This window comes from Phocoena phocoena, chromosome 10 (assembly GCF_963924675.1).
Source record: "Phocoena phocoena chromosome 10, mPhoPho1.1, whole genome shotgun sequence".
Lineage (NCBI taxonomy): Eukaryota > Metazoa > Chordata > Mammalia > Artiodactyla > Phocoenidae > Phocoena > Phocoena phocoena.
In genome coordinates, this window is record NC_089228.1 from 82,927,043 (window position 1) to 82,952,268 (window position 25,226).

At 47.6% G+C, this 25,226-nt stretch overlaps 2 protein-coding genes across 2 annotated transcripts; one reads left to right on the forward strand and one right to left on the reverse strand.

Moving 5' to 3' along the window:
• Positions 1-557: 557 nt before the first annotated feature.
• TRIM15 (tripartite motif containing 15) lies at positions 558-9,832 on the reverse strand. Its single transcript, XM_065884717.1, has 7 exons — positions 9,464-9,832; positions 7,484-7,579; positions 4,453-4,683; positions 3,672-3,694; positions 2,301-2,416; positions 1,921-1,953; positions 558-1,075 (listed from the first exon to the last, which is right to left on the reverse strand). Exons 1-7 carry the CDS (start codon positions 9,830-9,832, stop codon positions 558-560), a joined length of 1,386 nt encoding a protein of 461 aa, XP_065740789.1.
• Positions 9,833-11,714: 1,882 nt separating this feature from the next.
• LOC136128800 (tripartite motif-containing protein 10) lies at positions 11,715-20,460 on the forward strand. The gene is made up of 8 exons (XM_065884716.1): positions 11,715-11,865; positions 12,133-12,622; positions 14,413-14,508; positions 15,576-15,806; positions 16,546-16,568; positions 16,907-17,022; positions 18,224-18,256; positions 19,473-20,460. Exons 2-8 carry the CDS (start codon positions 12,194-12,196, stop codon positions 20,012-20,014), a joined length of 1,470 nt encoding a protein of 489 aa, XP_065740788.1. The 5' UTR covers positions 11,715-11,865; positions 12,133-12,193; the 3' UTR covers positions 20,015-20,460.
• Positions 20,461-25,226: the final 4,766 nt, after the last annotated feature.

The following is a 25,226-nucleotide window of genomic DNA, read 5'->3' on the forward strand; positions in this document are numbered from 1 at the left end:
TCAGCCCCATCAGCACTGATTAGACACATGAAACGCAGGAGCCTGGGTGGGTGGCGCACTTAATGAGGACATTCTCTATGAGAAAGAGAAACGAGCGGAAAGGAAGGTGACCTGGGTCCACCCAGGGCTGGATGAAGAGACCCTAATGTCTGTAAAGACGGAAGTATCTCCATGTGTAAGCCCAAATAAAAACAGGCAACTGAAAAAATTAGTGCAAACTCCACAAAATGCTGCTTTTTCCCATGACAGTTATTCTGAAGCTTTAAACAGTTTTTAGATTTTTTTCCTCTTAAAAACCTATTGGCTCCCCAGCTTTGCTGGTGTCCTGGGCACAGTCTCGCCTGCCTCTGGTTCTCCACTCGGAGGTGCACAGAAAGCGGGAGCATCAGCAGAGGGGACCAGGAACGTCAGGGAGTTGAAGGACATAAGATAAATAAAGTGAAAGAATTACAAAGCCACAGGGACGGAGATCCTGTGTCCTCCCGCAGTCTTGGGCACGACGCCCAGGGGTTGGAGCTGGATCCCCGGGCGCTGCACCGCCCTTCGGACGCTCAGTCTCAGCCTTTCAAAGTAAGGCAAGAACCTTTTTTCCAGACAGCGAAAAAAGGATAGACTTTGCCGGAGAAGGAGGCGGTGAAGGTGAAGATGGGCTCCTGGGTCTCGGCGTTGAGCAGGGCCAGGTGCCCCGCCTCGTAGTCCAGGGAGACGCCCACGAGGCGCGGGATCTCGCTCAGCGGCAGGTCGGTGCCCGGCGAGGTGGTGGCCCAGCACTGCTGGTGGGAGAGGATCACCGCCCAGACGCCCTCCTCGGCGCTCAGACCCTGCTTCCCTTTCCTCCTCACCTCCTCCCCGACCACCCCCACCGTGCAGCCGCCGCCGTCCCCCAGCTGCACCTCCACCTGCCAGCGGTGGCGCCCCGAGGAGAAGCTGGGGGAGCCCAGCACCACCGGGAGACCCTCGAAGCGCAGGCGGCTGTCGGGCAGGTTCTGCTTCCACCGGGTGTACTTCACAGACTTCCTGTCCTCGGAGAGGACCAGGCCCTGGCTGGCGGTCTGAGGGTCCAGAGTGACAACCCCTATTGGGAGGAAGGCGTGGCCATCAACAGAGCTGGCAGCACAAAAAATGCCCCTAGAGCACGTGTGCTGTGAGTGCGAGGCAGAAGGAGCACCGGCCTTGTGCAGCCTGCCATTGTCCCGGCTTCTCAGAACCTCAGTTCCCCCTTTTGTTCCAGGAGGCAGAAGATGACAGCTCTACCTGACCCGCAAGTGGTGCTGTGCTATAAGGCTTTGCTTCTCAAAGTGAGGTCCATGGACCAGGGGCATCCGCTGTTCCTGGGAGCTTGTTAGAAATGCAGAATCTTGGGCCCCATCCCAGGCCTAATGAATCAGAATCCACATTTTAACAAGATCCGCAGGTGAGTTTTCTGCACATTAATTTGAGAAGCAGAATGAGTTGATGTTTTGGGAATAGTTTCTAAATTAAGCACCAATTTAAAAGTAAATGCTATTTTAAAAATTGTTCAGTATTTGTCCAAGTCAATAAAGAGTCCAGCACAATGCTGGACAAAAAATAACAAGCACTTGATAAATATTTTTGAATAAATAATATCTATACAAGTAACTAATATTAATTGAGCACTTACTATGTGCCAGGTTTCATACTAAGCTTTTTGCATACATGAATTCATTTATCTTCAGCTACTTGTGGGGTGGTACTATTATATTTTCTATTTTATAGATAAAGAAACTGGGACAAAGAGGCTTAATGACTTGTTAGCGTCTCATAACGAGCAAAGAGAACCCAAGCAATCGGGCTCCAGAGTTCATATCTTTAATTGCTCTGTGTGCTGCCTTGGATTGAAAGGATGAATTCACAAACGGATAAAGGAAAGAATGGCTCCCGAAGCCCCCAAGTGTTTACCTGTATCTGTTTCCAGATGATGCACCAAGTTTTCTGAGGGAAGCAAAAATAGAAAGATCTGTGACTTATTATTTCTTATAGGCACCCAAAAGGGTGGTGTGGTCTGGGAACAATGTGACATCAGGGACAGGAGAAGGCTCGGCTTCTGCTATGAAAGAGATGTAGTCCTCACCTTCCTGCCTCTCAGTGCAGTGCCCGTCCTTGGGGAGAGGAGGTGCTCGAGGGAATGGTCTCCCTGGGCAGAGGGGGATCATAAAGGAGGGCCTAAGAGATGGAAGATGTCTTGAGCCAGGTTTGGAAGGTGGGGAAAGATGGAGCTGGATGGAAGGCAGATGGGCAACTGATGGGAATGGGGAGAGCTGCTGCCCCTTCCTGTTTACCTGAGAACGCCCTCATCATCTCTGGGAGGGTGAGTATTTTCCTGTGGAGATCGCGGATCTTTTCGACAAGGTCAGGAGAAATGGCCTCTGGACTCACAAAAGTCTTCATCTCATACCTGCAGACAAATTGGTAACCAGTTAGGTTCTGATTCCAAAAATAATGTTTGGGTCATCCAGACCCAATGAGGCTAAAATCAGACTAAAGAATCTTGGCATCTGTGGTGAATAATTAGATTGAGTATCATCCCTTTATCTTTGCTGGAAATGTGTAGCTACTAAAGCAAGAGCATTTCAGCTAGACCTAAGAGGAACAAATGGTAACCACTCAAGAATTAGAGGTAGGTGCTTTAAGAGAATGGACCTGTGGGGACCAAAAGGGAAGAGATCATTAGCCTCTAGAGGGCGGTACAGTACCATTTGAAAAACAGCCTTACACAGTCTTTCTAATTTGTTGTGCTGTTCAGTACAAAGGGAAAGGGATTGTGCAGGGATGAAAAAAGGAGATGAAAGAAATCCTATACTGCAGTGAAAAAGCCCTCAATTCTGATTCCAGCTCAGTCTTTGCTTGTCAGTCTCTGTGTGACCTGGAGCAAGCACTTCGCCTCTAGGTTTTAGTTTCTTCATCCGACCAGAAGACCTTGAAGGTCCTTCTAGATCTAAATCTCTGACACTCTTTGAAAGTATGTTTAGAGAACTTCCTGATTCATGGACAGCTGAGTTCAGCCCCCCTACACATACATGGGCACACAGTATATGAGAAGTCTTCCCTAGCTGCTGTGTCTCTGCTCAGCCCACGGCAGACTGCTGATGCTTAGAAAAGAAAGGAGCCCTGCTATTAGTAATGCCTCTCAGCTGCTGGTTGCTGTGCTTTTATTGTAGCATTTGCAATTTTGAAGAAATGGGAAAGTTGAGTGGGAAAAATGATTGAAAGAACAGACTGGTCTTCCCAAGTTTTGTGCTTATCATATTCTATACAAAATATTTCCCCTTAGGCTATTTATTTATTTATTTATTTTTTAGACTGACATTTTAAACGGTGTTAAATACTGACTTAAGCACTAATAATTTCAGGGATTAAATAAAATGTTCCTGGATCAGCCTAACATAATTATTATTTATAACTTCACTTCTCAGGGAAAAAAGTGCGTCCCCAATACCAAACAATCAGTTTTAAAAGGAACCTTAGAATACAAACCTTAGTAAATTGGGGCTGTTTATGTATGAGTGGATGAGAGAGTGTATCTGTCGGAGTGCTTTTGCTTTTCTGAGTAGCCACCTGTGGGGGCGGGGTGGGGGGAGTCAGTGAGTGCCCCTCCCCCTTCGGTCTCAAGGTCAAGTGTAAAGTAGGTGGGACTGGGCAGTGGGCCCTACCTGCTCTGGTTGACTCTGACATCCTACAAAAGAAAAAGATACACTTAGTTTCCGTACATCAGGGATTCTGTACATCCTTTCTTCCTTAGCATATCAGCTCAAAACTCTCCTCCTCCAGAGAGGTGATCTTTCTAATTACCTACTCATCAGACTGTTCATTTACATCATGCTTCCGTACTAATGTGGGACTGTGTTGTCAGTTCATCTGAGCTGCTTTCTCTGTCTCAGCCTCATCCTAGGAGTGTGTTCTGCCTCCAACAATTAGGAGATAGTGGTTAGCAGGGACCAGGCCTTCAGTTATCAGCCAGACCTGATGTGAAACAGGATAATATAATGATAATCACAACAGGCACTGTTTACTGAGTCCTTTAAGTGAACCAGAGACTACGCTAAACATTTTGCATGAATTTGTTTTTTCACGGTCTTTGCAACAAACCTATGAGGGAGGTGCTATGATTATCCCCATGTTTAGAGAGGTTACAAGATTTGCCAATGTCACACAGCTAGATGAGCTGACGCTCAAGCCCTTGACTACAAAGTTCACTCCAAAGCCCTTGGCGTGACCATGGTGCGTGACATGGGAAAGTCATCCAACCTTTTTGGGACTACATCTCCGTAACCTCTCTGGGCCGAAGGAACCCAATAACCATCAGTCCCTCTCATTAGAAGTAATCTCCGCTTCCCTTTCCTGTCTTTCTCCAGCATCTTCCAGCCCCCAGTATGGTATCCCCTTCCTGTGGACTCCCTCTCCTTTCCCATGAGCTGGTGGGCTGTCTCTCACTTGTAGAAGCTCACTTGCTGGTTGCTGACACTTCTCCTCCAGCTCTTTGACCTGCGCTCCAAGCCGGGCGACTTCCTCAGAGAGCTTCGAGATATACTCGTCCCTCTCCTTCCAGATCTGCTGCTCCAGCTCCGTCAGCCTGGCCAGCAGGAGATGCTGATATTCCCCCAGCTCCTGCTGCAACCTCTCAAAAGCCGCTTCCACCTGCTGCTTCTTGCTTTCAATCTGAGTCTACGAGGGGTAGAAAGACAGGCCTGGTTAGGGAGAAGCTCACAGAGCTGGGTTCCCAGAGGATCATCTATGAACTTGATTAAAAGGGATAAGGAGTAACTAGTTCCAAGATTCATTCTCCCAAATAATACTGTGGTACAAGGAGGTAGGTGTCACGATAAACTTACCAACGATGAGGGCGATGCTCTTGTCTCACCTAGAGATTCTAATTATAACGCACATTATACTCTCAGAGCCATGTTGAACTTCTCAAACATCCTTCCACATCTGCAATACCATCCTAACCCTCCCATACCATCCCTAGAGTCAGGTGGAGATGATCTCTTAGAGAGCAATTGAAGCCAAAGGAAGCTGTGATTAGAGCATGGTGTGGCATTGTTCTTAGCCACCGAGGTCGCCATCTACAAGGCATATTTTGATGGGAGTTGAGGGGTGCTGGAGATATCTTCCTGTCCCCAAACTCTGTCTCCTTGGTCAAGGGACCAGAAATTCCCACACTGTGGATTTCCTCCCGGAAAATTTTGTAGCACGAGAGAAGAGATGGGCGGGAGGCAGATATCGCCTCACCATCAAACTACTGTCCTCGGGGTCAGCCTTGTGGTCAGTACTGGAATGCAGACACTGATATACACTTTCTGGCCCCAAGCTTCCTATCTGAAGGCAATGCTTTCAGGTGGACAGACTGTAACGGGAAGAGCAATGGATAAGGGTCAAGAGACCCAGGTTCTAGCCATTTCATTATGAGACGGCTTTGCCATCTGACCTTGGGAGCAGCACTTTTCTGGACATCAATTTTCTGCTCTGAAAAATAATGGCTGGCAAGACGGATCCGGGATTAGAAGATGTCAGAACCACTTCCCGCTCTCATGTTCTGGGATTCTATAACCTTGACCCCAAATGCCCTCTGCCGAGGCAGGGAGGTGAATAAGAACAGTCAGCCCGTTCTTCCCAGCTCGGCAACGGATACTAGACAACAAGCTTCCCCAGAGTCTGTTAAGAAAACCCCTAGATGGGTATTTCCAAGTGGGAGAAATGGGTAAATTGTTTTTGTTTAAATAAAGTGAATTTTAAAAACAAGTAAAGTGTCAAATAACTTGATTCTGAAGTTTGACTACACAGGTAGACTTATGAAATGCATTTTTGAGCACTAAACGGAGTATGGACATAATTTTCAAACACTATTTGAAAATTATTATTTTCAAATAATAATTATATTAAGTTATTAAATTAAATTACTATTTTCAAATAATATTATTTAACACTTAATATTTCAGAAAACATTATTTAACATTGCAAGGTTTTAGGCCTAAAAAATGTGCCATTAACTTTATGAAATCCTACAGGTCATATTTTCTCAGCACTGGGAATAATAATTTAAAAAACCATCAGTTAATGTATAACCAATAAATACTACCTAGCTGTATGAAAATTGAACTTAGGATCATTTTAAATAGCTACTGCATTAGACAGAAAATCCAAACTGAGATTACTTTTACAGAGTCAAAGAAGTGCTAAGGAGGAAGCATTGAAACTAGAGACAAAAGACTAAATTCACCTAATTCTACCAAAACTACCTTAATGTTACAGGAAACAATGTATACATATGTGAAAACATCATGGTGCACACCTTAAGCATATGCATTTTTATTTCTCAATTATACCTTAATAAAACTGGAGTTGGGGGAGAAAAATGCACCCTTACAAGAAAGGAAAGAAAGACAGTAATTCTGGCCATGTACATGTGTTATTCATTAGAGTGGAGGATTATCACTTCAGAAATTTGTGCAAAACATAAAAACACTTTCAAGAATTAAGAAAATAGGGGCTTCCCAGGTGGCACAGTGGTTGAGAGTCCGCCTGCCGATGCAGGGGACCCGGGTTCGTGCCCCGGTCCGGGAAGATCCACATGCCGCGGAGCGGCTGAGCCCGTGAGCCATGGCCGCTGAGCCTGTGCTTCTGGAGCCTGTGCTCCACAGCGGGAGAGGCCACAACAGTGAGAGGCCCACGTACCGCAAAAAAAAAAAAAAAAAAAAAAAAAAAAAAAAAAAAAAAAGAAAATAGTTACACTCTACAAATAACGACGTTATCATATGATATATGGGGGGGAGTGGTGTTCTAAATGAAGAAAATCAGGATTTCTTACAAGACACTGTTCTGTCACAAATGTCTGTGTGAAATATTTTACTCATGGATGCTAGGTGGATTTTTGATGTTTTAGAACAAAATTATATATATTCCCAAAAGTCATTTAATGCAGACAACTAAAAACTCTCAAAAGTTACAAGAATCCTTAAAACGTCCAACAGAGCTGATGGGAAAATTTGGGAACTTCTTAGGACCAGAAGTAAACAAGAGAAGGATCCAGAGGAGTGATCAAACTGAGAAGCCAGTGTTCCTTCCATATACTGGCTGATCACATGGCCTCACTGCTGTTTGGACCATCCACCCTGCCCGCTTGGAACAAAGAAAGAAAGGCGCTGACTGGAGACATCCCAGATGTGGGATCCCCAAAAGTGAGAACCGCAAGGAAAGCTCACAAGAAAATAAGCTAACAGGATGAAGGGTCAGAAGAAATTAAACATCACCTAAACTTCAGATATTAGAAATATGTTTAAAAGGTTTAAAGACAATGGGAATAATAGGAAAAATAATTAATTTGAAAGAGAAAAAAAAAAGAAAACTGAAAAAGCATATTTGGAAAACAACCAAATAGAAATCAAACAGTTGAAAATTAATTAAAAAGAAAAGAAAAAAAAAGAAAACCCCCAAAGGAGAAGGTGGCCAATAATGTGGCCTTTACCAGGAGCACTTGGAGCTTCCGGTCATCTCGGCTCTTCATGTCTTCAACGTCATCTCTCTCCATTCTCAGGGCTTCCAGCCGACTCCTAAGACGGTCCTGTGGAGAGAAGAGTGGGCAGAAAGAGGTGGCTTAATTCATAATTCAACTCGCAGGTATTAATTGTCTACCATGTTCCAGGCACACGGTTAAGTGCTGAGGAATTCAAAGGTAAAAAAGGCCCAGTTCCTGTCCCTACGAGACCACCATCGGGACTTGCTGGCGGTCCAGTGGTTAGGACATGGTGCTCTCACTGCCCGGGCCCTGGGTTCGATCCCTGGTCGGGGAACTAAGATCTCACAAGCTGCACAGCACGGCCAAAAAATAAAATAAATAAACAAATAAAAATAAATAAATTAGAAAAAAAAAGACCACCCTCTAGAGATGGAGTCGGTCACAAGTGATTAAAATACAAATGGACAGGGTTTCCCTGGTGGCGCAGTGGCTGAGAATCTGCCTGCCAATGCAGGGAACACAGGTTCGAGCCCTGGTCTGGGAGGATCCCTCATGCCGTGGAGCAACTAGGCCCGTGAGCCACACTACTGAGCCTGCGCGTCTGGAGCTTGTGCTCCGCAACAAGAGAGGCCGCGACAGTGAGAGGCCCGCGCACCGCAATGAAGAGTGGGCCCTGCTCGCCACAACTAGAGAAAGCCCTCGCACAGAAACGAAGACCCAACACAGCCATAAATAAATAAATAAATAAAATTAAAAAGAAAAGAAAAGAAAAGAAACTTGTTTAAAAAAAAATACAAACGGACAAATGCAATAATCAAGGTGTGCACACAGTGAGATGGGAGCACAGTGGAGGGGACACTTCTGCCTGTAGGGACAAGGGAAATTTGTCGAAAGCAGAAACCGGTTACAGTGGACGTTGAAAGATAAATTTCCAGTTGGGTAAGAGACGGGGAGGAGCGTACTTAATGCTTCTGAACTGTACACTTAAAAATTGGTAAAATGGCTAAAAAAAAAAAAAGAGTCAGGAGAGAGGAGAGCTTTCCAGGAGGAAGGAACTGCATGTGAAAAGTATTAGAAGCAGGAAAGAGTGTTAATTCAACAAACAGCAGGTACATAACGGTCAGTTTGTCTGGACACATGGTGCCCGGGCAGGGTGGCTGACAGATAAAGGCAGGATCCCAACTCCAAGTGGCCTTGGATGCCTTGCTAAAGACTTGAGATTTCTTTGGGCAGTAGGGATCCACGGAATGATTGTGAGCAGGGCAGCGACATTACGGGCTTTGTGTTTTGGGAGGCTCTGCCTCGCAGCAGATTGGAGGGTGAGGGGAAAGGTAAGAATGCAGACAGGGACCTTGTTGGAGCCTCTGGGTGACAGATGGTGAGAGCCTGGATTCGGCAGTGGGGGAAATGCAGAGGGAAAGATGAGAGATATTTCTGCGGAGGCCACTTCCAGACCTGGTGACTGAGTGACAAGAGAGAGATCTGAGTGGCAGACAGGAGTGCATAATGTCCCCAAGACCAGATGGGCTGCTGTACTGCCACACCTCCCTTTCTCAAAAAGAAGAGCAGTGCTTGTTGGATGCCTTCCCCATCCCTGTCTTCCCTCTGAGCTCCGGCAGTCAGGGCCTTGCTAGACCCCATATCCAGTCTGGATCCAGGGAGACAAAGGCCACCCTGCCCATGACCTGCAGGACAGCCTGCTCTCCTTCCTTCCCTAAAGAGTGAAGCCATGGCTACAATTCTCTGTGCTCCATCACCACAAGGTCTTCTCGGGGCTGGAGCTGAATTTCCCCAAGACGTGAAAGGCCACGCACCCAAGTGGAAGGAACCACGTCCCCCTCAGTCTGAGACTGCCCCAGGGTCCCAACAGCCTTGGGGTCCCCTGATGTGGAAGCTGTGCCCTTCATGAAGATCCCCGCCCTATTCCCTTCACCACCTTGGGGTACTGTCCTGCCTCAAACAGCCCCAAGCTGACCCTACTTTTCTTACCCGGTAGGGCTGGATGGCCTCGTGCAGGAGGCCCACAACGTGGGCCTGGTGGGAGGGACCCTCCCGGCAGAACACACAGAGGAATTTGGCATCATTCTCGCAGAAGAAGTAGATCTTCTCACCATGCTCCTCGCAGTAAGTCTCCTCCAGAGGGCCCAGGGGCACGGGGACCAAGAGGGTCTCGGTCTGCTTCTTCTCCTTGCAGAGGGGACAGAGCAGGACCCTGCCGGAGGGCTGGGCACCCATCTGGGAGGGTGGGGGGAGACAGTGCCAGCAGAAGGTGTGTCCACAGGTGGTGGTCACTGCATCCTCCAGGGGCCCTTTGCACTCAGAACAGGGGGCCCCTTTGTGGGAGGGGGTGGAGGGCATCATGGTGCCTTCCCCAGCCCGTCCATTGAGGCTTCTGTCTCAGTCCACATGAATCCTCTTTCCCTGAAATGGAGTCACTTTTACGAGTCACAGAGGGAAAGGAATGAGAGGCTGAGAGAGGGGAAGTCAGGAGTGTCTGGACAGAGAAGCCACCTGGCTCCACCTCTTGTGCCTCCCAGAGTCCTGGCCACCACCTATCAGCTGAGTGGGTCCAAACTCCAGGGCATCTCAAATTACCCAGCATTTCCCGACAGTGGCCCCGTCATCCAGTTCTCCACTCCTTCTGATCCTTCCGGCTCCTGGGGTGGGGAGCAGAGTATGCCATGAGGTCACAGGGAGATGGGGTTTCCTGGAACCCCTCCCTTGACCACAGTGGGGTGGTGGGAATTGGGGAGGAGACGCTGCTTCCTGTCTGGCTGAGCAGGTGGGAGCCATAACTTCTGGCTTTGAGGTGTGCACACAGCGGCAAAGCCCAGCCGGAGTGGGAGATGCTGACTTCCGGGGGCCTCTGTTCCGGGGGCTCTGCTCAGATGCCGCAGGTGTGATGGTCACTCACCGGGTCCCTTCCTCCGCCCTCCTTTCCTTGTCTCAGCTCCTCGACTCTGGCTGGTCTCTCCTAAACTCCTACCCCCCACCACCTCCCAGTGCCAGTGTCCCCACTGGAGTTTGGGTAACATTGTACTTCAATTTTAGTTTTTAACTGCAGCGGGGAGAAGGCGAGAAAGCATAACACAATGTTGATATAATTTAGAAAACTCTGTTAATCAAAAAGATAAACAGGTTCAACCACGTTTATCTAAGGCTTAGTATTTTCATATTATTACATCCAATCTGAAAACAGTGCTTGGGGGCAGGTGATGATTACAGGAAATGTAAACTGAAAGGTAAAGTGACTTCCCCAAGGTCACAGAGCTAGAAAGTTGCAAGGCTAGGGTCAATCCAAGCCTCCTGGCTTCCAGCCCGTGCCCTTCCTGAACTGCCAGCCAAGACAATGATCAAACAGCCATGGTTCTTCATCCACTCACCTTCATCTGTGGAGAAAACCAAGGAAATCTCCTTCCATTCTCCCACTGGATGATCAGCACCCCACCGTGTTTCGCTCCCTTTCCACTCCAACTATTTTGTACATCACCTCCCCTCTGCCCCAAAGAGTGCAGCCCCTGGAGCCGCACTGTCCAGCACAAGAGCCTCCAACTGCACGAGGCTGCTGAACACTGAGATGTGGCTGGTCCCGTATGTGTAAACTATGCCCCTTCTTAAAGACGTAACACCAAATAAAAAGGGTGTAAAATGTCTCATGACTAATTTTTTCTGATTACATATTGATACTACTTGGGGCTAAATAAAATATTAGTTAATTTCACTTTTTGCTTTTTAAAATATGGCTACTGGGAATCTTTTAATTGTACACGTGGCTCACATTGTATTTCTGTTGGACAGCACGGCTCGGAGACTCACAGATCTGAGTGTAAATTATGGCCTCCCACCTCCCTACCTGTGTGCCTTGAGCAAGCTAAGTAACCTGGCTGAGCCCAGCTAATATCTTAATAGCACCAAGGCTACAGAGCAGACAGGAGGAATAAATAAGATCATATGTTTAAATCGCTTAAGTTAGCGTGAGGAACATGGCCATCGTAAATTAATGATGGCTGCTGTTATCTTTCTTTCTCCTCCCCCAGACAGAATACATTCCAACCCCTTTGGAAGCCTATGGCAGGCCGGTTGGTGAAGCTGCCTGTGCCCTGTCTCACCACCCCTGCCCTGGGCACAGCGCCTTATCTGGGTCCCCACACTCCCCTGGGTTGGCTGATACCTCCAATCTCCCTGGAGACAGCTGGTCATACTGCAGGGAGGCTGGGGTGGCATTACTGCTCTGTGACCCAGTCTCCCTCCTGCTCCCAAAAGAAGAACAGTCTCTTCCAATTGTGGATGGTTAAGATACGACCACTTTCCTTCTACCGCGAGTGTCTCTGGATGGACAGGAAAGAGCAGGAACCCCCAGGTCATGGGCACCAGTCCAGAGAGTAACTGAGGTCATCTCTGGAATGCTGTGACTGCTTCTTCTGCCCCTCCTCTGCTATTTCTCTGTCTCTGCTGTTGGAGGGTGTGTGTCTGTTCTTTTGGGAGGGGGACAGCAGAACCCTGGCTGCCAGAGATGCAAGTGGGTACCTTGCTCTGTGCGCACACGTATGTGTGTGTGACCATGAGGGTGTCACTGGGTATGTAAGATGCCCCTGTGTCTGGCCATGTGCACATGTAGGTGTGTGAGTGTGAGGTGTGTGTCCTCATTGTTCTCCCAGCCCTTCTCCCCAAGCTGAGCAGAGAGGGTGACCTTGAAGAGGCCACAAGCGCAGCAGCACTATGGCTTCGGCTGCCTCTGTGACCAGCCTGGCAGATGAGGTCAACTGCCCCATCTGCCAAGGGACCCTCAGGGAGCCGGTCACCATTGACTGTGGCCACAACTTCTGCCGCATCTGCCTCACCCGCTACCTTGAGATCCCCAGCCCGGACCCCGAGGAGCCCCCAACCTGCCCACTCTGCAAGGAGCCTTTTCGCCCAGGGAGCTTCCGGCCCAACTGGCAGCTGGCCAGCGTGGTGGAGAACATTGAGCGTCTCAAGCTGGTGTCCCGGCTGGACATAGAAGAGGAGGACATCTGCCCCGAGCACGGGGAGAAAGTCTACTTCTTCTGCGAGGATGATGAGATGCAGCTGTGCGTGGTATGCCGGGAGGCCTGGGAGCACCGTGCCCACACTGTGCGCTTCCTGGAGGATGCGGCTGGGCCCTACAGGGTAGGAAAGGGGAAACTGAGAGGTTCCCAGGGTGGGTCTGGGATTGGACTGGACTGAAAGAATCAGAGCAGAGTTGTGGATTATTTGGGCCACTCTGAAACTTAATTCCATCTCCCCGCTTCTGTGATTACCCAGGCAATAGACCCAGGCATGGAAGATCATGTGTTTGTGTTTTAAGTATGCCCTATGTTGTTTACTTATGGCCAATACATAATAATAGCTCAATAAATACATGTTGAATGAATGAGTCACCACAACATGAACGTATGTGTCTGAACCATGGATCAGTCAGGTGTGTCTGAGGATGTCTGGGTTTGCACTTGAGGAAATGATTGCACAGTGTGTATGTGTATTAATGTTTGCATGTTTACCAGCGTGTGCAGTGTGTTTGAGGGGATCTGACTACTTGGGTGTGTATGTGTAACTGACTGCTCTTGTTTGTAGGTAAATTAGTGTTTACATATATGCAGGTTGGGTAAATATATATGGTGTATAATTTTATCTGTCATTAAATGAGTGTGTACTGGTTTTAGCTGTTTATGCATTGTGTTTTATTACAAGTGGGAGTCTATGTATATGTGTCAATTAGTTAATTGGCATGTATTGTTAGGAGTTCTAAATATATTTTGCAATGTGCTTATATGAACATTTATGTGTGTATACCTGTTCTTTATTCTACAGCAAGCAATTTTTGTTGTTGTTGTTTGTTTGATTTGGTGGGGGGGTTGGCCACACCTTGCGGCATGCAAGATCTTAGTTCCCCAACCAGGGATCGAACCTGTGCCCCCTGCAGTGGAAGCTTGAAGTCTTAACCACTGGACCATCAGGGAAGTCCCCTAGAGCAAGCAATTTTAAAAACAATTCATTGGTTATTTTTTGCATTATCCTAGTTTCTTGTTCCCTCCAGAATCATACCCAGAAAGTTGATTCCATTTATAAGAGAGCTTGTTCGGATGTGTTCTGTTTGGGATATGTGAGAAAGTTGGGATAATTTCGAAGAAGGGCGTATCAAGCTCAGGATAGATCCTCGATACCATTCATTAAGGCAAAAGAAGTTAGGGTGTTTAGCCTGAAGACAGGAAGGCTCAAGTGAGAACACAGAGTCATAGCTTATGATGGCACCGAGCTAAAAGCAGAAAGCCCTAATCAAAATTCTTGGAGGACAAAACAAGAGGAAGAAGACCCAAAGAGAGTAAGCTGTCAAGGACCATAAAGGCCCAGGCTTGTCAGCTAAGAGAACGACTCCTTCCCTTGGGTCATTCCATTCCTGGAGGCAGAGATGACATCTCTTAACAAATCATTGTTTCCGTCTTAAATATTTTTTAAAAATTAATTGAAGTATAGTTGATTTACAATGTTGTGTTAGTTTCTAGAGTACAGCAAAGTGATTCATATTTTTCAGATTCTTTTCCATTATAGTTTATTACAAGATATTGAATTTAGGGCTTCCCTGGTGGCGCAGTGGTTGAGAGTCCGCCTGCCGATGCAGGGGACACGGGTTCGTGCCCCAGTCCGGGAAGATCCCACATGCCGCGGAGTGGCTGGGCCCATGAGCCATGACCGCTGAGCCTGCGCGTCTGGAGCCTGTGCTCCGCAACAGGAGAGGCCGCGGCAGTGAGAGGCCCGCGTACCACAGAAAAAAAAAAAAAAAGATATTGAATTTAGTTCCCTGTTCTGTACAGTAGGTCCTTGTTGTTTATCTATTTTATATAGTAGTTTGTATCTTCTAATCCCAAAGTACTAATTTATCCCTGCCCCCATCTTAAATATTTTATGCTCCTTCTTCCCAGGAACAAATACAGAAGTGTCTTGAGTGTCTAAGAAAGGAGAGAGAGGAGATTCAAGGAATTCAGTCAAGAGAAAATCGAAGGATACAAGTCCTCCTGGTAAGTCATCATCCCTTCCCTGGTCCTCTTCCCTTCCTCAGGGTCCAGTGCCTTTCTGAAACCAAGGCAACATAGCATATAGGGCTCTGAAGTCATTCTGCATTTTTGTTTTATTATTTATTTATTTTTGGCTGCATTGGGTCTTCGTTGCTGTGCGTGCAGGCTTTCTCTAGTTGTGGTGAGCGGGGGCTACTCTTCATTGTGGTGCGTGGGCTTCTCATTGCAGTGGTTTCTCTTGTTGCGGAGCATGGGCTCTAGGCTCATGGGCTTCAGCAGCTGTGGCACGCAGGCTTCACTAGTTGTGGCTCATGGGCTCTAGAGCGCAGGCTCAGTAGTTGTGGCACATGGATCTTCCCGGAACAGGGCTTGAACCCTTGCCCCCTGCATTGGCAGGCGGATTCTTAACCACTGCACCACCACGGAAGCCCCATTCTGAGTTTGAATCCTGAAATGAATTAGCTCTATGACCTCAAACAGCTCTCTATGCTCAGTTTATTTTTCTGTGAAGTGGAGATTAAAAATGATCACTATCGGGTGTCCCTGGTGGCGCAGTGGTTGAGAGTCCGCCTGTCGATGCAGGGAACACGGGTTCATGCCCTGGTCTGGGAAGATCCCACATGCCGCAGAGCGGTTGGGCCCGTGAGCCATGGCCACTGGGCCTGCGCATCCGGAGCCTGTGCTCCGCAACGGGAGAAGCTACAACAGTGAGAGGCCCGCGTACCGCCAAAAAAAAAAAAAAAAAATCACTATCTCACTGAATTGCTGTAAGGACAGTAATGTACCTTAGTGCCCCGCACATTGTGCGCACTTTGTAAACGGCAGGAGGTGGGGTGTCCTCACCACCTCCCGTACACCTCCTCCTGGAAATGGCATGGCAGGTGTAAAGGAAACTATGCCATGGTTCCAAGTCTATCTGGGGACCTGGGGAGTGGGGGGCTCTGACTTTACCACCAAACCTTGGAGAATGTGGATCTGGAGGGAGATGGGAGTGAATTAAGGAAAAAGAAGGAAAAGGAAGTGGAGGAAGAGGAGGAATAACTTCCTGCCCTCTCCTCCTGCCCCCTCAGACTCAGGTGGCCACCAAGAAACAAAAAGTGATTTCTGAGTTTGCACATCTGAGCCAGTTCCTGGAGGAACAGCAGAGCATCCTCTTAGCCCAGTTGGAGAGGCTGGATGGGGACATCTTAAAGCATCGGGATGAGTTTGATGTCCTGGTCACTGGGGAAATCTGCCGGTTTAGCACCCTCATTGAAGAACTGGAGGAGAAGAAGGAGAGGCCAGCAAGGGAGCTCCTGATGGTGAGCTCTGAGCCCCGCCCCCGTCCACCTGTGCTCACCTATGATTTGTTGCATCTTTACCTGTCTAAGCCATCTCTTCTTCACTCACACATCCTTGTATCCCAAGTGGAAGATGGGTCACAGGACCAGAAGTTCTGAATTCTAAGAGTCCTTGCTTCCCCAAGAGCTCCCTGGTTGCTTTGCTCTCTGGTCTTGGTCTCTTCATCCTATCCATCAAATAGGGGAGATACTTTGTTTATTTATCTCAAAAATACTTTATTTGTGAGGATCCAACAGTAAAATGCAAGTGAAATTAGCACTCTGAGAAGCATCAAGCACTATATGCGAACAAATGTCAGGTGCTATTTCCGAGGCAAACTATTCTCTGTGTCACCGCCCACCAGCAGGAAGTTCTTCTTCTTCTGTTTCCCTTCCTCACACTGGAGGAGAGATACTGGGGTCCAAATTAGGCATCAGAAAGGCAGCATGATTTAGGCGGACACGTTGGGGACTGAGAAGCTGGAGACATTGGGATGGGACTTGCCTTTGCCTCTAAGGGGCAGGTCACTTCACTGTCTGGATCTTATAAAATGAAGGGGTTGGGCTCTAAGATCCCTGAAGCCTCGTAAACCTGAAAACGCTGTGACTCCATGGATCTGGTGTCCTTTTTCTATCTAGGGCTGAGAATATGGTATTTTGTCTTCTCTCGTGGGAGGGAGAAATGGAAACTGAATCCCTGCTTTCTCTCTCTTTCTCCTAGGATATCAGAAGCACTCTAATAAGGTAAGATTTCCTCTTCTCTTTTCCCACATACATAAACATACACGCACCCCATGCTGGTTATTACCACACAAATATACATTCTCACATTAAGGATGACAACTCACATGTAAACTTTCACATACTCAAATGCATTCCCATGTACAGCCAGCTGTAGATACACACCCCTGCATGACACTGCCCAAGAGGGGACAGTGTGGGGAGGGAATGGATCCATCCCAGAGGAATCATGTCTGTCCATGGGAACTGGCACCTCCAAGACAATCAGAAGGTGACCAGCTGAGTCTGGAGGCATCACTAAGAAGGATAATTCCCAGACCCCACCATTTCTGTGCCCCTAGATGTGAAACCAGAAGGTGCCGGAAACCAGAGGCTGTATCCCCTGAGCTGGGCCAGAGGATTCGGGACTTCCCCCAGCAGGCCCTCCCGCTGCGAAAGGAGATGAAGACGTTTCTGGGTAAGCGGACCCCACGAAGCACAGGTGGCTGTGAAGCCTGGATTTAGGAATGGCCTCCATGCCCCGCTGCCTGACGTTTGTGTGACCTTTGACAAGGCTTGCACTCTCCCAGTGCCTTGGTTTCCTTATTTGCAGATCTTTATAAAATCTGCTTATCAGGATGTGACAATGAAGTTAGATAATAAAGGTGAGGATTTCTGGGAAAAAATGTAACTGGTTTGAAAAATAATGAAACAAATAGATCTAACCGCTTGCCATGAAGTGATATATAAGATAATGATTAACAAAATCTGTCATTGTCAATAATTTTAAAAATCCCTAAAAATCCACAATCTGTCATTGTCAGTAATTTTAAAAATCCACATTTGTAATACATGATAAGTTTCTGATGAACATTGTTAATTAATAACCAGCAAGGGTATTTCTCTGTGCCCTGTGGTAGCTGACTTCCCTCCCTCCTCTTTTCCTTGGCTTCCCCTAGTTTGGTCCTCAGAGTTAAATTGCCCCTGTGGGGACCATGACCCCGTTTTCCGGGACAGGGAGTGGTGGAAGGAGAGGGTGTGGAGGGTTTGAAATGAGAGTCAGGAATGTGGCTGCTCGCCAACACTTCCCTCTCCTCCTACGTGACATCACGAATGATGCCACCTAGTTCTAAATGACCCACCCACAAAAATGTCACCTTAGAAGAGCTTTCCCCCAAGTCCACTTCCTACAAGTAAATGGCCTGGCAGTGAAGGAAATTTTACTCTAATCAAAGGCTGACCTTTGACTATCCCCAAAATTATTTCCAAGCAGAACGAGAAATAAATTAACCCACTTATCTGTTCATTAAGTCGATGTTTCTTGAGCATTTCCTGTGTCCTAGGCTCTGTGCAAGGCACTGGTCACTGCCCGCTCAGAGCTAGGCGGTGCGGCTCAAAGTGGGGCTCCCAGCCAGCAGCAGCAGCATCCCCTGGTAACTTGCCAGAAATGCGAATCTCAGCCCCACCCCGGGCCACCTGAATCAAAAACATGTGTGTTTTAGCAAGTGTTCTGGGGACTCTGATGCAAGTTCAAGTTCAGAACCACTGGTCTAGAGGATTCCAGCTTCCATTCCTCTCTTTGTCTCTTCCCTTTTGGGGCCTCAGTTTCCTCATCATTAAATGTTCTATGGTTCGGTAAGACTAATGAAAGCGCATCCTGTTTTATTTCCTCTTTACAGAAAAACTCTGCTTTGAGTTGGATTATGAGCCAGGTAAGCAGCCTCTGTCAGGATGGGAGGGAGTGAGGATTCTAATCTTGGAATGGGCAGATAATTTTGCAGGGTTCTACACTGGGCACTGTAATAGTCAAATACATATATATCACATACATAAATGTACATATACACATAATGTCACACGTGACACTGATATGTGTCACTGCCTTTGTAATGCTTGTGGGAGAACCATGAAGAAGGGACAGGTGCACACACATACCACATCCCTGGCAGGAAGCTCATGTTCTGATCTGCACGTGATGATGGGATAGAAAGATTAAATCAGGATGGGACAACGTCTATCGGGAAGGGCTTCCTGGATGCGTGGAATTTGATCTGGGTTTAGAATCACATTCTTAGAATTGTCAGGAACACCTACTCTCTCTCAGGTGTTATTATATTTCATAGATGATAGGAGTGCAGCCTGCAGGTAGGAAAGGAATGAAGAATGGACCCCACTCAAGGGCACTGTTCCCAGTCTATCAGCCGAAGACCCTGGGAAGTCACAGAGCTCTTGGCAGGGACTCCTAACTCATGGACATATCTGAATTTATGAATTTGTCCCGATTTATGGATACTAAAAGTATCACTATGCAGGGGTCCGCAGAAGTATTTTTGTTAAAAGGTGATCCTCAGACTCTGTCTGATTTTAGAATTACTGAGGCAGAATGAATAACCCGTGGGTGAGCCAGAGAGTCTGGGTGGAGTGAAGACTGTATAAATGAGTCACAAGTGCCCAGAGAGTGATCATGAAGTTTGGACGGAGGGAAGAATATTTCCACCCTCCGAGATACAGGAGGGGGAGGACGTGATGTGTCAGCAGCAGGAGATCAGAGCAGGCATGCACAGCTTTGGGAGTCAGCCAGTTTGCAGGGAGAAGAAGTGCTTTCCAGGGGAAGACACAACCAGATGAGAGCCCGGATGTCCGAAGTAACGAACTAACCAACACATCCTCTGAAGCAGGCATTAACAAGCACAGGAATCAGCTGCGGATCTTGCTAAAATGCAGATTCCATCTCAGGTGGTTTGGGGTGGAACCTGAGAGTCTGTTACTAACAGGTTTCCAGGTGGTACCCATACTGCAGGTCTTTGTAGGCACTATATACTTTGTTGGTAGTAACGCTAACGCGGGTGTCAAGGCGGGTATTTAGGCCTTTCCTGAAGGTGATAGCATGTCTGCTGACATCTGTGGCCCTTTTGGTTTTCCCCACAGCTCACATCTCTCTAGACCCCTGGACTTCCCACCCGAAGCTCCTCTTGTCTGAGGACCACCAGCAGGCTCGCTTCTCCTATAAATGGCAGAAGTCACCAGACAGCCCCCAGCGTTTCGACCGGGCCACCTGTGTCCTGGCCCATGGTGGCTTCACTGGGGGGAGACACACGTGGGTGGTGAGTGTGGACTTGGCTCCCGGGGGCAGCTGCACTCTGGGTGTGGTCAGTAAGGACATCCGGCGGAAGGGGGAGCTTCGGCTGCGGCCAGAGGAGGGGGTGTGGGCGGTGAGACTGGCTTGGGGCTTCGTCTCGGCCCTGGGCTCCTTCCCCACCCGCCTGGCCCTGGAGGAGCAGCCCCAGCAGGTGCGTGTGTCTGTTGACTACGAGGTGGGCTGGGTGACCTTTGCCAATGCCGTCACTCAGGAACCCATCTACACCTTCACTGCCTCCTTCACCCAGAAGATCTTTCCCTTCTTTGGGCTCTGGGGGCGAGGGTCCAAGTTCTCCCTGAGCTCCCTAGAGGGTGCAGCTAACCTCCCCTAAGCACAGGGTCCAAAGAGAGGGCCCAAGGACTTGACCCTGGCTGGGTCACCTGTAAGATTCAGAACAGTAGTTACTGCTTTAGATGATGTGATAGAGTCAGGACTTTGGCAAGGGACAGGTGGGATGACCTTCAGTCTGATCAAGCCCTTGCCTCAACGACCAGTGGATGGGACTCAGACCACTGCCAGCCCTCCTCACCACCATCCCCACCAGGCACAGAAGTAGCTGTGTAGAGGAAGGCATACCGGATTTGGGGCCAGAAGACTTGGGTTCTAGATCCAGCCTTGTAATCAACGAATTATATGATCTTAAACTAGGCATCTCACTTCTCTTCATCTTGTTTTCTCCCCCCAAAATATTAGAGTTCATTTACTCATATCCTTAAGAAATATTTATTGTGTGCTAATTATGAGCCAAGCAGTATGGTGGCCACTGGTGATATGAAAAGAAAAAGAAAAAAATTTTGTCCTGTATCTAAAGGAGCTCAAGAGAAGAGACGGAGACAAAAGGAGGAAATGATAGCACAGTGTGATGGGCGCTGTGATAGGGGTCTGACCCGGATACTAGGGAAGCCAAGAGGAGGGGCATAACCCATCTTGGAGGTAACAGGAGGTGAGTTGGAGAGGGCTTTCTGGAAAGGATGAGTCTAAAAGATGAGTATAATGAATGACGAAAGGAGGGGAATAAGCCTCTTAGGAAGAAGAGACAGCAGAGAACGAGCTGGATGATCTGTGACCCCTGGGACACTGGGTCACCTCCACTGTCCTCACAAACAGATGTGCTGCCACCCCCACTCTTGACACCACTCAATGCCTCCTGGCTGAGATGAAAATTCAGGGCCTTGGTGGGAAGGGCACAGGGGAAGTATCACTATAAGCCACAACCCAAGGACCACACTCAACCCCTGGGGAAAAGTGTCTTCCTGATCACCATCTGAGGTTGAGAAGTGAGACGAAAGGAATGAGATGGTGGAAAGGACTGAGTCTCAAATAGCTCAGATGTGGGAGCAGAAATAACACCATCGTAAGTTCTGTGCTGGGTAAAGAAGCCCAGGTGGAGGCAGGGGGTGAACTGCATGACCTGGGACTTTTAGCCCAAAGCACTGGGACTGCTCTAGGGCTGGACAAGAAGTACCATCTGAGGGATGGGGCAGAAGAAGGGAGAGAATTAGGGATTTGTAGATGTTTGGATTTGGGTGGTGAGCCGCGGGGGAGCAGGTTGCATTTGCAGAAGCTGTGGCCACGGGTGGTGTGAAGAAGTTGATTATCCGTGACTCCAGAAATCCCCCTGCCTGGTGTGATTCTGGGACAGGAACAAGCACTAACACGTGGCTGCCTAGAATTTGTAAAATGACTTCCCTCGTCCCAAGGGATTTAAAATCCTATGCATAATAAAAGCATTGTCTTAACATATTTTATTTTCTAGTTCTTATTGGAGGTGTCATTTATTCTGCTTAAACATACCCTTTACTGTCAATCTTTTTAATACTATGTCTGTTGAATCTGCTTGGATGTAAACTAAAATGTTCTATCATCTCCCCACTGAGGTCCCTGGGAGGAGCAAACCATCCAGGTGCAACCTCTAAGGGGTGAGCACAATGTATTGAGGCCCAGGGCTTGAGGTCACCACAAAAGTTCTGTTGTTCATCCTCAGTTTAGCAGGTAGAAAAGACGTGGAGACCAGGAGCCAAGGATCGGAGGGAGGTTCAATTGCTTTCCCTGGGAGTGTTCAGTATTTCATATAAAACTAAAAAAAGACACACACAAGTCCCTAAATAATGCTAAAACATACCCAAAGCCCCCAGACTTGGGATTCCAACAAAGAGTGGATTGTATTTTTCTGTTGATTTTTCGTAGGTTTTAGCTGGGTCTTTTCAAATGACTATTAGCCTCTAGGGTATATATGTATGAAGATCCTGGCCTGTTGGAGGTCTTTACATGTATTATGTCACTTAATCTTGGTAACCCCACCAGGTAGCTCCTATTATTATCCACATTTTAAAGTTAAAAAGCTGAGGCCAGGTGAATTTGGGTTACTTCCTCAGCCAGATCAGGCAGCCAGGATTTTGATCCATGTCGGACTTTAGAGTTCTTAACTACTGTGCTGCCCTGTTCAGAAATGTGTGCCTTGGTGTGAATATTTTACTGCTGGCCACACTTCCCATGAGGGGTTTGGATTCAGGAAAAAATGTTATATTTCTTACACTGAGAAGTAAAGCCGCTAGTGAGTGAAAATATTCATGTTGGTCTATCAGCACTTGCTCCCCTCCCAGGGTAATTTTACTTGAAATTCACTTGTTTGGATTGTGGACTCAGCGCAGAGGAAGTGGATAGATCCTAAAACATGATGACCTCAAGATAAGGCAGCTCCGTGAGCCTCCATGCTCTGCTTGTCACAGAGTCTGAACTCGGGGTTCCCTCCCCCAGGGAAGTGCTGAAGTCCAGAACCCCAAGCTCCCAGTCGCCCTCTCCAAGACTCCAAAGGAAACGTGCACACCTGTTGGGACATCCACAGGTTTAGCCGACTTTTTCACAACTTACACTGTAGCAGCTTCTACTACAGGGAATGGAGACTCACTCAAGTTAGTTCAAATATTAAGAAAGTTTATTATAAGATTGGACATGCAAATAAGGAAAATGGGATTTTTCCACTGTTAGGACTCGAGCCTTGTGGGAAGCTCTGGTGGGGTGGTGGGAGTGGTGGGAGATACAAGTAGTTCCCAAAGGAAGAACTGGAGATTTAAAAACGCTAATAATAATAATCAACACAGAGAGAGTTCACTCTGGCCAGTCACTGGAGTAAATATTATTTTATGTATTAACTCATTTAATCCTCACAACAGCCCTATGAGGTAGGTACTATTATTAATAGCCCCGTTTTGTTTTTTAACAGCCCCGTTTTATACATCAGAGAAGTGAGATGTATGGAGGTTGGGTAACTGGTCCCACATGAGCAGCTAGTAAATAGCACAGCGATAATACCCATTAGACACTAGACATTAGACAGATGGCTTGGCTCCCAAGTCTGTGCTCATGACCATTAAGTCATACTGCCTCTGTACGTCCAAGAACGGTGGGAAGGGGACTTGAGGCCCAAGGCAGCTTAGAGACTGGACTAGCCTGTGGCCACTGAGCAGCGTGGTCAATGACACTTGCTTCAGGACACAGTCACGTGTGTGGCTCTGATCCCCTGTGTTGCTGCTCTTCCTGCCAACCAATGATGCCTTCATCATAGGTCCATTTTGAATTTCTTAGAGAACCTAATTATCATTGTCTTTCTTTGGTAAGACCTTTCTCGGCAGGCCACCTTATAGGCTCCACTGGCCAGCCATCTGCTGCTCAGATGCCCACCCGGCCTGATCATCCACAGTCACATCAGAAGAGGACACAGGGCCCGGCAGGCACCTGCAGGGTAACTGACCCTCCAGTGGAGACAGACCCTCGGAGCTTGTCAGTGTCCTCCCAGTGCTGGGAGGATGCTTCTGGACCAATTCTCTGTTTGACGTTAACCACAGCTAGGACACAGGAATTGTTAGCTGTCACATCCAGGGGTGCTCTTTCCTTGGCTAATGTCTTATTCTTAGATTTGGGGTCTCACGTTTCTCTGAGACATACAGCTTCCTGCCTAGTCGCTATATCCTTCTTTTTCTGAACATCCACACTAGGCACTTTCTCCTTCCCCTCCCTTAACCCCCCGACTTCCTGTCCCTGATCCATCTGGCAACAAGAGTCCAGACTGGTTTTCCTTAAACACCACTTGTTCCTTTCACTCTTGAATCAAAACCCTTTGATGACTGCCTATGTTTCGGTGTCACTCATCTAACCCTCTGCTTGACTTCTGGTCTTCCCCATTCCCGAATATTCCAGACTGACTGGGTCAGTCTTTTCGTACTGCTACAAACGTGCTGAGGCCTTTTCCTACCTCCGCGCTTTCATCCGTGGAGCTGTCCTGACCTGGATGCTCTCCAGCTTTCTCTCCTGCGTGTCCAATTCCACCCCCACGAAGCCAACCCCGACTTTGCCAGCCTCACTTGTGTCTCTCCTCTGAATCCTCACTGCCCTTAGCAACTAGGACACTTAATAACCCATCACACACTCTCTTGTTATTCCATCTGTGTTTATTCTGGTTCCATAGCTAGATTATAAGCTTTTGGCTGGAGACGTAGAATAAGAAGATGGAATTAACACATTTAAATGTTTCCAACGTGTTAGGCACTGCAGCAGGCATATATAATAACATTTAATTCTTACAACAATCCCAGGCCATGAGTATCATTATCCTCATTTTAGAGGGGGTAGGACTGAGGTGCAGAGAGGCTAAGTAACTTGTACAGGGTTACAGAGGTATTAGGTGTCAGGACTGGGATTGAACTCAAGTCTGACTTGTGAGTTTTTACTCTTTACACCACAATGCAGCCATCTCCTTGTAGTCATGTTTTATTCTTTGTATCCTTCAGTGCCAAGTATACTACTGACCATTTCTGCAAGGGCTCAGTAACACTAGTTAAAGGTCCCCTTTGTTAATCATGGAGCATCAAGAAGGGCCCTTAGGACTTCCCTGGTGGCGCAATGGTTAAGAATCTGCCTGCCAATGCAGGGGACACGGGTTCGAGCCCGGCTCTGGGAAGATCCCACATGCCGCGGAGCAGCTAAGCCTATGCGCCACAACTACTGAGCCTGCGCTCTAGATCCTGAGAGCCAGAACTACTAAAGCCCACGCGCCTAGAGCCCGTGCTCTGCAACAAGAGAAGCCACCGCAATGAATAAGCCCGCGCACCACAACGAAAAGTAGCCCCCACTTGACACAACTAGAGAAAGCCCGCGCGCAACGACGAAGACCCAACATAGCCGTAAATAAATAAATTTATTAAAAAAGAAAAAAGAAGGGTCCTTATACTTTCTATTAATTTATTCATGCATCCACTTAATAAATTTCACTGGACACCAACTATGAGACTGGCACTGTCCTAAACCCTGGGGACACAAAGACAGTGTATGTCTTTACTCACCCAAAGAAGTGACGCACACGTAATTAATATACAAAGGTATTATTCATTGCTCCATAAAAATTACAACAAATTTAGTGTCTTAAAACAACACAGATTTATTATATCATAGTTTCTATGACATCTATTGCCTCACAGTTTCTGTGGGTCAGAAATTTGGGTTCTCTGCTTAGGGTCTCACAAGGCTGCAATCAAGATGTCAGTTGG